At 40.1% G+C, this 13,323-nt stretch overlaps 1 protein-coding gene across 1 annotated transcript in view; it reads left to right on the top strand.

The window, feature by feature from the left end:
• The window catches only part of RAB15 (RAB15, member RAS oncogene family), a 141,654-nt gene that overhangs the window by 54,026 nt on the left and 74,305 nt on the right, over nt 1-13,323 (top strand). The window contains exon 3 of the mRNA XM_082275023.1: nt 1,896-1,956. Coding sequence (XP_082131149.1) covers nt 1,896-1,956 — 61 coding nt within the window. The remainder of the gene's footprint in view (nt 1-1,895; nt 1,957-13,323) is intronic.

The following is a 13,323-nucleotide window of genomic DNA, read 5'->3' as shown; positions in this document are numbered from 1 at the left end:
AGCATGCTTTGATAAACTAAATGCCATCCGTTTATAGGTTTTATCCATTTTAAAACAACATATCATCTTCCATGATGTGAATAGTATTGAAAATGTAGCTACAGTAGTATTTTTTTCATCAGCACTGTTACTCCTATGTCAATAGCAGCAGGCTTGTTTTAATACAAAAAGGCTTACTGTTCTGGGAGTTTAACCTCTCATGAGATATTGGCACAGATGGCTAAAATCTAAGAAGACAACGTGAATTCAGCATTTCATATAGTGATGACAATCAGCTTTGTCTTATATTAAATGCAAAAACTAATTTTCATTGCATTGGGACAGCTACTGTACGTTACACAGCCATAAAGAGGGTGAACCTTTCTCTGAAGAATCTTGAATCCATGTGATAATGTAGGTTGTCGAGTTTGAAAAACAAGGCTCAAATGTACACTAAGCTGGGAACTTTGGCAGGGAGCCCTGATTGCTAAAATCTCCAAGAAAAATACCTGGCAGCCAATGATTTATCCGACCTATAACTAAAATTTCACTTCTCAGTGGACTGACCCTTTCATAAAGTCAAATTTCTCATGGGGTTTAGATTTCTCAATGTTACATGATCATGTCTAATGAGAAAGATCCAAGATGACCTAAATACCAAACTCTGGGAAAATATTATCCCACGTAGTGGGGCTGTACCTGCCCCGCAAGGGTTAATTGCTGATCTAAGACTAGGGGAAGAAAATGTGCTTACCTGATCTTCCTCACTGCTAGATTGGTCCCCGCAGCATCTTTTCTTCTATGCTCCACGGTCTAAGGTCTCCACATCATCAAGACCAATGCAGGGTCCACCTCTGGAGTTTGGGAGAGCGTCATCTGCTGGCGAGTGGAGAATTAGGTAAGTTAAACCTTTACCTCGCCAAACAACTCATTCAGTTTAAAACAGAAATGAAAGGCAAAATATGTCTACTTATGTAAAAAACAAAACAAAAAAAAACATAATAAATACCATTTTTTAATAGGTGATCACATAACATCTATTCTCAGCTGAATAAGGTGCTTAGAGAGCTAGGGGTGGAGAAACAACAGAACACTGATCTTGGAGTACAAGGAAGGCTGTTTTTTCCAGCACAGCTAGAAAACTGACCACACTAGAATGGATGTGCTTTTGTGTCTAGTGTGGTCAGTTTGAAAGAGGAAAGCAGGAAAGGACTGGCAGGAACAGCAGGGATTTTACAGGCAATAGGCAATGCAGAGAGAACAAGATGCTTCTTAACACAAGTACATGGTACAACAGGCACATATCAGAATATGAAATATTGGGGTAACATATTCTTCAACATTTACAGTGTGGGCGCAGCCCCACTGCAAGGAAAAATTTTCAAATTTCCCAAAGCTGGGTTTTAATGTACTGTATATTTTATTACATTTAATAAATGAATTCCATGTTCACATCTGTTTATTAGTTAATTTTATCCTGATATATTTATCAAGTAATTAAGTGTTTCCCAATTGCCTGTAGCTGGCCAGCTCAATTGTTGGATGTTCATATGCATGCAGAGTTCAGGAATAACCGTTTCCGAGCAGCACAGGGAATGCTCACAGTGCAGAAAATTAAACATACAGGAAAGCCGATTGTCATCTGTGCTCAAGTATCTGTCTAGACTGAGCATCGGGATGAAATAAAAATCAATTTCTATGCATATCCATTGTTTGTGTCAAGACATCCAGCATGTAAAGCCGTGTGGCTTTGGGTGAAAGTATCTGATTTACTTTATTGTGATCTTAGTCTCTAGGCAGGGTTTGAAGAGCTGACATAATAATGCCCATCTTACACGCTTCAGTAACTACTGACATTTTATACATCTGTTATTTCATCTGTTAACCAGGAAACATTTTGTTTTTCTTTTTTATAGGGATACGGCTGGGCAAGAAAGGTACCAGACAATAACCAAGCAGTACTACAGAAGGGCACAGGTAAATGTTACCCCAAATTTAGTATGATTTTAATGTAGATTTTTTGCTAACTGCCCACAGGTTATTTTCTTGGATAGAGGTACCTGTTGTGTTTTTTTTTTTTTTTTTTTTTTTACGTCTATCCAAAACTATTATCCAAGTCCTCCATGAATGCTACTGGTTGAATTGGCCAAAATTTCTTGCTTCCCTTTGTTTAAGTTTTCAGCTACATCTGCCTGAACTAGTCTTCAAAAATGGTCAGATCTCATATATGGTACTTAAAGAGACATTGCTAAGCCTGAGTACCTCATGCAGATGCCTTGGAATTTAGGTATTTGATCACCAAATGTTGACAATGCAGTGGGATGTCATTATCACAGTGCTAGATTTACCATGTAAACATGGGCCTATAGGCAGCTGAGGCAAAGGGAGCTTTTCCCTGTATGATTGTCTGCCACACTTTTTTTCCCATCAGCAGTAAGAATAATCATCATCACATTATCATAATATTCTAAAAATGTATGGCTCATGCACACTGGGTATCAAAAACCTCACTTTTAAGGGTATTTTACTTGTTTTTCTGCCTCTAAATGCCACTCCGTGTTAGCCTGTGGGCTTGATTTACTAAAAATGCAAAATCTGGTGAGGCTGTGCATGGTAGCCAATCAGCTTCTAACGTCAGCTTGTTCAATTAAAATGTTACTAAACCAAGGACCAGTGTTAATTTTGGCAGCAAATTTCAATTTAGTTTTAGTTTTAGTCTTAGGACTAAAATGGCATTTTAGTTTTAGTCCCATTTTAGTCTTCTGCAAGTGTTTTAGTTTTAGTCGTATTTAGTCGACTAAAACTCCAGTATATTTTAGTCAACTAAAACGGCCTACATTTTAGTTGACTCAAGGCCCGTACACACGTACCGATTGTCGGCCGAAAATGTTCGGCCACCGAACGATCGGCCGATTTTCGGCTTGTTAGTATGATGCTTCCGACAGCCGACAGCGCACTTTCGGCCGAACAGAATCTGTTGTGCAAGCATTAAAATTTTTGTATGCCGACACCAGAACAGCCGATTGTTCGCCAGTCAGTACAGAATTCGTCCGACAGGCAGCAGATTTGCAAGACTGGGCATGCTCAGAAAAGAAAAAACACAGGGAAAGTTAACCATCACATGACATCACTTCTGCAGTCGGCGGACAAAATTCGTGTGCAGTCTTTTGCACTTTTCAGCGGACACGACAGCCCGGGGACAAAAGACGGCCGATCGGTCGGCCGACGATCGGTACGTGTGTACGGGGCTTAAAACTAATTTTAGTCATCTATAATCGAATGGGTGTAGTTCAATTGTAATTTGTAATGCATTATTTAAGCATTTCTCTACAATTTCCAAACTTATTATATTATATACTACTGCTGGTCCTGGAGTGAAAAATCTAATATGTTATTATTTATGGTATTAAGCTTTGAGCATGCACCAGTGTTAATTTTGGCCACAAATTTCGATTTAGTTTTAGTTATAGTCTTTTGACTAAAATGCCATTTTAGTTTTACTCGTATTTTAGTCTTAAGACTAAAATGCCATTTTAGTTTTACTCGTATTTTAGTCTTAAGACTAAAATGCCATTTTAGTTTTAGTCGTATTTTAGTCATCTGAATCGTTGACGAAATTAACACTGCCAAGGACCCTGCATTCACTATATCTGGTCTCCCACAGTACACAGGAAATGCAATTATTTTAGTAATTATAAACTGCTGAATACCTTTTCTCATCCCCAGTTAGAGCAGTCTTGTGACTTCTATCTGTGTCCAGCAGAGCACTGGGTAAAGTTTATAGGAGGGGTTTTCATTCTATTCTGACTGTCCTATGAGGGTGCAGGACCCCTGACCCTCTGTCTGGACAGTGCTGATTCGCCCTGTGTTGTTCACATTCACCCTCCCAAGAAAAAAAAGGAAAAACTCTCTAGCCATACATACCAAACTGAGCATGTGCAGTTAACCCCCAGGGCTCTGTTCTATAAGGAGATGGGTTAGGGACAGTAGAAGAAGGGGAGGTTTGGAGAAGACAGAATCAAACAGCCTTTTTACACAATGTGGAGGATCAACCCCTTCCACAGTGAGTATAACAAGTATGCTTTACTGCATATACAGACTGATTTTACTGTTGTGGGTTTAGTAACTCTTTAAAGCGGAGTTCCACCTAAAAAAAAAAAATGACATAAAAATACCCCCGGGACAGTCAGGGCTAGTACATTCCACAATGGATAGCCTCTGAACTGTCCCGGGTTGCACTTACCTGCAAGAAGAAATACTTACCTTGAAAATGTATTGTCCAGCGCTGCCATCTCAGGTGTGGGCAGCTTGAAGATCCTCTTCTGCGTCCTCTTCGGTCCCACGATGCACTGCACCGGCCCCGCCGTCACTTCCGGGGCTGCAGCGTCATCCCTGCACAGCTTCTGGGGATGCCCAAAAGCTGTTTAGCAAGGTATGCCGGCGCCTGCACCGGAACTGACGTCGGGGCCGCTGCAGGCGCATTGATTCCTGGGAGCGATGACGTTCAGCTCCCAGGAATCATTGCAAGCCAGGAAGTGATGACTCGCCTTGGCCGCCGAGGGGAGGAAGAGAAAGTAAGGTAAGTATATTTTCTTCGAATCCAAGGTAAATAAAAAAAAAAAAAAAAAATGCGATTATCCATTTTTTTTTAAGGTGACCTGGCACAAGAAGATGGACAGAAGTGTAATTTTAGGGTGGAACTCCACTTTAAGCTTTGACAATAAAACCTGGAAGCTGATTGGTTTCTTTGGAGAGCTGCACCAGATTTTGCACTCTCCAGTCTTTAGTAAATTAATGCCTATGTGTCCTTGCAGGCAGTTAGAGGCAGAAACAAAATGTCCAAATGTGCATAAACGTCTAAACACGTCTAAGCGTGTCTAAGCACTAGGCTTATTTAGCGCTTGAACATTCATTCATTTCAATGGCCAGAGTAGAATAATATTCTGGCCAATGAAATGAGTGAAAACCTGAACGCCTGATGTCGTGAATGCGCCGAGACATGTTTGCAAAAAGTGGCTTTAGGTACGTTTTTAATGCTGCCTTTCTCTTTTGAAGGGAAAGGTCGTTCAGAAGATCTGGACAAACTGCCAGTCTGTATGAGGCCTAAAACAAGACTTGTGTAAAGGAGTTGATCCTACAAGCTAGCAGGGCTATTGCTTGGAACTCCAATTGTGTGTCTATAGGCTCCTGTGATGAAATTCGAACCCACACTAATCTTTATGAAAGTTATTAAGTCTTCTCCTACCTGACTTCAGAGGCGCAGTCCCATGTGGCCCCTAAGAGATTTCACAGGTCATGTGACTGGGATTGGGGACAAGGGGAAACAGTTCCCTGAACTGGGTGAACTCTGCAGTATCTTCAAGCTTTTTATAGACTTTATCATTCTAGACTTTCTATCTTTCTCTTATATCTTTCCACATGACATGCTCCTTCCACACCAGTCATTCTCCAGGGGTCTTTCTCTAGAATAGTGTCTGCATGAGTGACTAAATGAAAAATTCTCTTGGACAGTTTTACCAGGCCATCCTTTTCACATGGCAGGCAGTCCTTAGGGCTATTTCTCTTTCTAGGACAATATTGCCAGACTGTTGTCTTTACATGTCAGACTCTTTCAGGAAAAACTGTTTTGCAAGCAGTGTTCATTTGGTTGATGAAAATATTTTCGTCATAATTTTCGTCATAATTTTCGTCAGCTACATGTTTTCAGTAATGAGAATTACCGAAAATAAAATTCATATTAGGTCAACTGATGAAAACGCTGAATTGGCTCACTTTAAGAGAACAGTGATAGAATAAAAGTTAATGTTATTAATGATGTATAATAAAATAAATGTTTTTATACATAATACACTCTATCAGTGTCATACCATTACTATTGGTCATTGACGGTACCCTGAAAATCCTGATTTTTGCCCTATATTCTTTTAGTTTGTGTCCTTCAATTGATGAAAACTATGATGAAAATCAATTCCAATTTTCATCAATGAACTAAAACATAACGAAAATGTGAGGGAGGGACCTACCTGAATAAAATAAATGTTTTTATACATAATACACTCCATCAGTGTCATACCATTACTATTGGTCATTGACAGTACCCTGAAAATCCAGACTTTTGCCCCATATTCTTTTAGTTTGTGTCCTTCAATTGATGAAAACTATGATGAAAATCAATTCCAATTTTCATCAATGAACTAAAACATAACGAAAATGTGAGGGAGGGACCTACCTGAACCTCCATTTTCATCAGAGCTCTTCCTGTCTGTTAAAACCCCAGCCCCCGACAAGCTTTATTGGCTGAGAGTTGCAGGCTCCCTCTGTCTGCCTGCTGCCTGGGAGTTCTGCAACAATGCCCTGCAAACCACATGGTGAGTCTTTCCCCTCCCAGCAAGGTAGCAGTGCTTAGCACTAAGTAAAATAACAGCCTCTCCAGACCCGTTCTCTGCCCTGTGCACTCCCTCACTCCCATTTTCTTGCCCATCCCCACTACATATTGTTAGATTTTTACTCCAGGAGTATATGTGTTTGGAAATTCTAGAGAAATGCTTAAATAATGCATTACAATTTAACTAAACCCATTCGATTTTAGTAGACTAAAATATACTGGAGATTTTAGTCAACTAAAATATGACTAAAACAATTCAGATGACTAAAATACGACTAAAACTTAAATGGCATTTTAGTCAAAAGATTATGACTAAAACAAAATTGAAATTTGATATTAATATTAACACTGTTTGCAAAGCAGGTTCTCAACACTGCAGTCTCTTTCAGTAAATAATGAATTTTTACAACCATTATTTCATAATGGAGCTTATTTGTACATTTCTGAGCATCCTGGATTTTTTTTTTTTTGAAAATTATTTTTATTTAAATTTTCACAATAAATTTACAAACATAGAGAAAGATTTAACATTCAGTACTACAACGCATCAGCACCAGTGAACAAATGAGCTCCAAGACCAATAATAATGAAAAGAAAAAAAGTAAGATTTACAGAGGCAATACCACATCACCCCAGAAATACCAACAGTAACTAAGTCAGGTGCCCATCAAGGCCTACACATATTCAGCATCTTGCCCACATTACGAACCTTTAACCATGGAACAATTATTCTGAGGCTGTAGAATTATCATCTATCCAACCGCCCCCACACCTTCTGAAATTTATCAGGTACCCCTTTATTAAGAAATGTAGATTCGTAAGGTGGTAAAGTATTATTTATCAACGCCTTCCAGACCATGATGGTGGGGGCCACTGGTTTCTTCCACAACAAAATTTATTATTTTCATGCATAGTATGGGAGCAGTGTAAGTAGTGTATGGATCACCTTTTTGGATGCTAATGGATCTACCAGGCCCAACAGACAGGTCTTATGGTAATTGTCGTGACCGACTTAACACAGTCCATAACCACGCCCAAAATTGCTGGATGGGTGCGCAATGCCAAAAGGGGCAGCACACCTCCAACAGTTTGAGGGATGTGCTGGAAAAATCCTTGCAAGTTGAGCATCCTGGATACTTGATGCAAAAAGAAAAAAAAAAAGTTAATGTTGTATGGATTGTATTATCAACAAGATAGCATTCTTTTGATTTTTGATCATGACCATTTTTTCTTATAATGTTAGGATTAGGTTTACTTTATTAGGTAGGTATAGGACTGTAGCTCAAACAAGAAGAAAAGGTCTGCAAAATTACATCCAATTACCGGATGCAGGGCAGGATGGGGCAGGGGGGGAATTTGTTATCCGAGTCAGAACAGGTAATATGTGTTGGGCTGGGGGTCCTAAGTGCATTCGGACATCGCAATCAGAGTGAGAGCTGCAGTTAGTGACAGCAGGTAGTCATTGTACTTGTATATACTATCTGCTCCCTGTTCACAAATTATTACAGCGAGAGTGAGACTTTTTCTTACTTTCTTTATTAAATTAATGCTGTCCTAATAAAAGGTTTCTCATGTCTACCTAGCATGAACCCTTGCTTTACTCACCCTTTCAGGGCCAGGGATGGCCACTGAGGGCTATCTAGAGCACAGCATTGAGCTGGTTACGTTTTGTAACTTTGTTATATGTTATATACAAAACACAATAAGACCTACTTGCCAGTGGATAATGCTATCCCTACTACATCTTTAGAGGTTTATCTATATATACCTTCAGCGGTGGGTTGTTCCCATGGGCCTGTAGGCGTGACCCTCATCTGGAGATTTTTCTCTGTTGCTGTGTTTCTTTATTTTTTGATGGTGCACTTAACAGCTATATATCACTGCTAAAGTTAAAAGCTACATACTGTAAATGCGTGTCGTTTCCACAAAACGCGTTGACCTATCCATCATTGAACATATATACAAACTTTATGTTCTCACAATATATTCCATGATGCTTTGCACTGTATGGTACCAATGTCCATGTTTTAATGCTGATAGACGCTTTTGAAATGATGTGTAAATTTAATAAAAGTATTTTGCATTTTATATATTCTGTGTGTGGTGTGTTCTTAGAGGCATATTCAAAGTCCTGCCTCTTTTTTGTCCTTTTCTTTCTCTGCGCTATACATACCTTTTCTGAAGCCGATCCGGTTTGGTTCCACACTGAGCTATCAGCTGCAACTTCACAGTGTATGCGGGTGCAGAAGAGGCAGCCCCATAGTAACCCTTTGGGTTACGTCACTTCCCATTCATTTCCTAACGGCCATTCCTCTCCAGAGCTTGGAGACCAGACGGGTCCGCTTAAAAAAAGTTTTGTATACCGATTTCTTCTTTACAGAGCTAGATACGTTAGTCTTAGATGGTGGATGCCTGTAGATTTTGAGATTTTAGTGTTAGGGTGGACTTCCCCTTTAATAATAACTTTGGGTTCCACCTCACGCCCTCTAGACTACACAGGGTGTCTCCTGACATCCCCAACACTTGCTGGCGCTGTAACTCTGGCGCCCCTTCCTATGCTCACATGATCTGGCACTGTCCGTCCTTGCAACGATTTCGGACTGAGGTCCTAGGCTTTATCACTAGATTGACTACCATCACTGTGCCCTCTGGGATTGAGACCTGTATCCTGGGGCTTGTGAATGTGTTGGCCCATACTGTTGCCACTCGTACCTTGTTGGGACTCCTGCTCTTCTACGCTAGGAAATTGGTGGTGATGCATTGGAAGGACTCTGGGGCCCCTTCATTATCACAATGGAAAGCTCTGGTGAACTCGGTAATACCATTATATACAGCGGTCTACACGTACCCAACAAATTCCATAAAGTGTGGGATCTGTGGCTTGAAGCTAAGGACACTGTCGATGACCAAAATATTACGGATGTTAATGTGCCTTAATCCAACTTCTAGATTGTCTCATTATGTGTATAGTGCTGTAAGATACTCGTGCCTCCTGGAGCACATTGGGCCTGCGGTGGATTGGTTTTACGTGCATTGGAGTATCGGTAGGATGCCTGAGATTTGCACATGCTCTCTTAAGCAGCAGCCATTGTTGGGGGGTTGGTGGTTCTAGTTTAATTTTCTGTTCTTTTTGTTGTTGTTCTCTAGTTTTTATGTTTTGTTGAGCCTGGGTATGCCCCAACGGCTCTGTTTTGTACCTTGTTTTTTTGTTTTCCAAAAATGCAATAAACAGAATTTAAAAAAAAGAAAATAATAACTTTGGGACAAAAACATATTCGTTTGCATGCTAGTATATATAATAAACACCTTTCTTGTTCACTGCTCCCACAAAGCACCTCTTTCTTTTGTGTTGCTTTCTCATGTTAGATTTAAAAATGTGTTAATTTTAGTGTCTGCTTGTAGTAATCACTGTATGTTTATGATCATCGTATAGCACTTTGGATATAATAGGGCTTTTAAATACCATAGCAAACACAATAATTACGATGATTTACAAATAGGCATGTATGGTTTATTTGAAGGAATGTTGCTGCAAAATTAAACAGAAACATCCATACAATACTAGATGCTGCATCTGACAATGCTGTCTTCAATGTAGTAATTGGCTTGCAGTAACCTGAAGCGGTACAGTTATCCTAATTATGTGCTATGGCCCAGAAAAGATTTTCTGTAACGCAACGGTACTAGCAAATCTGTTATTGGAGGCATCAGACCTTCGTTAAAATATGCTGGTGGGAGTCAAGAACCATTTCATGTAGAATGTGCTTGTTATAGCTGAGCAGAAAACATCAAATAGTATAACAACATCTTGCTTTACAACTCCTATTTATATTATAATGACCACTTTTCAAAAATGCCCAAATCTCTACAACCCAGACCGTCCCTAAAGGTTAGTGGTATTTACTAAAGAGGCAAATCAGAAATTTTAAAAGATTATCTGTGAATCAAAGCTTTTCCCCCCTTCTGCCATATTTTTCCTGCAATATTGCAGGTAAAAAAAAAAAAAACAACAAGAAAGTAGGGGGTAAGGATAAGAACAATAAGAATGTCTGTGCATATTTATACATTACTGTTTGGAGAACTGCTAAACAATTAAAAGAAAATATTAATGCAAGAGAGAAAGAAGATCCAAGCAGTTACAGTGTCAAGTAGGGGGAGATTTTCTAACACTGGAGCACTGAATCTGGTGCAGCTGTGCATGGTAGCCAATCGGAGTCTAACTTCAGCTTGAGCAGTTAAGTTTTGACAATAAAACGTGGAAGCTGATTGGTTTCTATGTGGAGCTGCACCAGATTTTGCACACTCCAGTTTTAGGAAATTAACTTCATAGGGTCAGGACATTGTGGCCCCCTAGTACCTAACCCATATGGCTCTTTGGCACTTGCTATGCATCCCTTGTAGACAATAGTCTGTGTTTTGGTACCTAAAGGTTTTATTGATTAAATCAGGGGTGCTTTAACCTTTGAGAACAAGGGCCACTTAAGTGACTTGGTAACCAGTCGTGGGTCACGATGAATGATGGGGCTTTACAGCCCCCCAAACCACAAATGTAGCCCTAACTGTCCTGAACCCCCTCTAAGGCTGCTTTCACACTGATGTGCTGCGGTTTTCCAGTGGGTGCAGTGCAGTGCTTTTTCAGATTTCCTGCAGGTTAGCTGCACTGAGCCATAGACTTCTATTACATCTTGCGGGTATAGTGCACTTTCTGAAAGCACACTAAAACTCTTGCAGGGACTCGTTAAGGACTGGAATAGTACCACTGGATTGGCGTAGGGCCAATGTGGTGTCTATATTTAAAAAGTCTTTGCCAAGTAACTATAGACCTGTTAGTTTAACTTCTATAGTCAGGAAGATACTGAAGAGTTTAATAAAAGATGAGTTCTTGCTGGAAAAAAAATATTTTAAGCAACAGACAGCATGGATTCATGAAAGACAGAAGTTGTCAAATAAACCTGATTTCTTTTTATGAGGAGGTAAGTAAAACCTTGGACAGGGGGGTGGCTGTGGATGTAGTATACTTGGATTTTGCAAAAGCATTTGACACAGTTCCCCACACATGGCTAATTTGTAAGGTAAAGTCTACAGGCTTGGAAAGATAGAATTCAGAGAGTAGTGGTTAATGATTCTTCTTGGTGTACCCCAAGGTTCAGTGTTGGGACCGTTACTTTTAATATCTTTATAAATGATATAGGGTCTAGGATTAAAAGTACCATTTCAGTCTTTGCAGATGACACCAAGCTTTGCAGTGGAATAACTTCCATGCCTCAATGCACTGTTTCTTTAGGCAACTATGTGGCAAATGAGGTTTAAATAAGATAAATGTAAAGTTATGCACTTGGGGGCTGAGAATATGCATGCAGCATACATACTAGGGGGAATAGAACTGGGGGAATCCATAGCAGAGAAGGATCTGGGTGTTCTGGTAGATCATAAGCTTAATAATAGCATGCAATGCCAAGCTGCAGTTTCCAAAGCAAGCAAAGTCCTTTCTTGTTTTAACAGAGGCATGGACACCAGGGAGAAAGATATAATTTTTCCCCTGTACAGATCATTAGTAAGACCTCATCGGGCATATGCAGTTCAGTTTTGGGTACCAGTTCTTAAAAGGATATCGGGGAACTGGAGAAAGTTCAGAGAAGGGCAACCAAACTGATAAGAGGCATGGAGGAGCTCAGCTATGAGAAAAGATTAGAGAAACTGAATTTATTCTCTCTTGAGAAGAGGAGATTAAGGGGGGATATGATCAACATGTATAAATACATAAGGGGTCCATATAGTGAACTTGGTGTTGAGTTATTCACGTGAAGGTCAACACAGAGGACAAAGGGGCACTCTTTACGTCTAGAGGAAAACAGATTTCATCTCCAAATACAGAAAGATTTCTTCACCGTAAGAGCTGTGAAAATGTGGAATAGACTCCCTTCAGAGGTTGTTCTGGCTAGCTCACTAGATTGCTTTAAAAAACACCTGGATTCTTTCCTGGGTAAAGTTGATCCAGGGAATATCCGATTGCCTCTCAGGGGATCAGGAAGGAATTTTTTTTCCCTGCTGTAGCAAATTGGATCATGCTTTGCTGGGGTTTTCTCTCCTTTCTCTGGATCAACAGCAGGCATAGGATTGTGTATATGGGATTGTATGGTTGGGTTTTCTTTACTGTTTTTTTGTTTTTTATTAGTTGAGCCAGATGGACTTCTGTCTTTTTTCAACCCGACTAACTATGTAACTATAATAGACGTCTATGGCTCACTGCAGGTAACCCGCAGGAAAGCTCCAGGTGCACTCGCTGCACCTGCGGATCAGTGTGAAAGCAGCTTAATAACTCTTTTTTATAAGTGCTAATATGCCTATTTCAAAAGTGTAGTGTATATGATGATTATAACACTGACCTTTTCCTCCTCCCACATCTGCTGGCATCGCTCTCTAGGCTGCGAGAAAGGTCCCAGGCAAAGTGCATCTCTGCCTGGGACAGGAGCCAATGCTACAGAGGAAGCATTGGCTTTTGTGGCTCCTGCTCCCTTTGTGACTGCCTTTTCCTCCACTGCCAGTGGTGGCTCAAGGCACTCTGATGCTCTGGGATGGCGGGTCAGCAACCTGTTGATCGCGATCGTGGCTCGTCAACCCACCATTCCAGAGAAAGGGCATGTGGTTCCTTGGTTTGAGGTCGCAGACCCCATAAGAGGGCTCCACAGGCCACTGGTTGAGCACCCCTTTTACACAGTCTTATTTTGCATGCTGCCAATTCTTTTTCTTTTTATATGTTTTTTTTTTCAATCTTGTTTAATAGATCTGATGCTGAGAAAAATATCAAATGTAGCACAAGTAATTATTGAAGGGCCACAACTGTGGAAGCAGCCATTTTTAAAAGTCTCATGTTTTGTCTCAAGTCTATACCTCAAAATGCAAAACATTTCCTGTGCACTTACCATCTAGCTAGCTAAAATGTTCACTGTATTTAAATA

The sequence above is a fragment of the Pelophylax lessonae genome, assembly GCF_965119305.1.
Source record: "Pelophylax lessonae genome assembly, chromosome: 13".
In the NCBI taxonomy this organism is placed as follows: Eukaryota; Metazoa; Chordata; class Amphibia; order Anura; family Ranidae; genus Pelophylax; species Pelophylax lessonae.
Note: the sequence above shows the minus strand (reverse complement) of the source record. Positions and strands in the feature narration are given on the sequence as shown.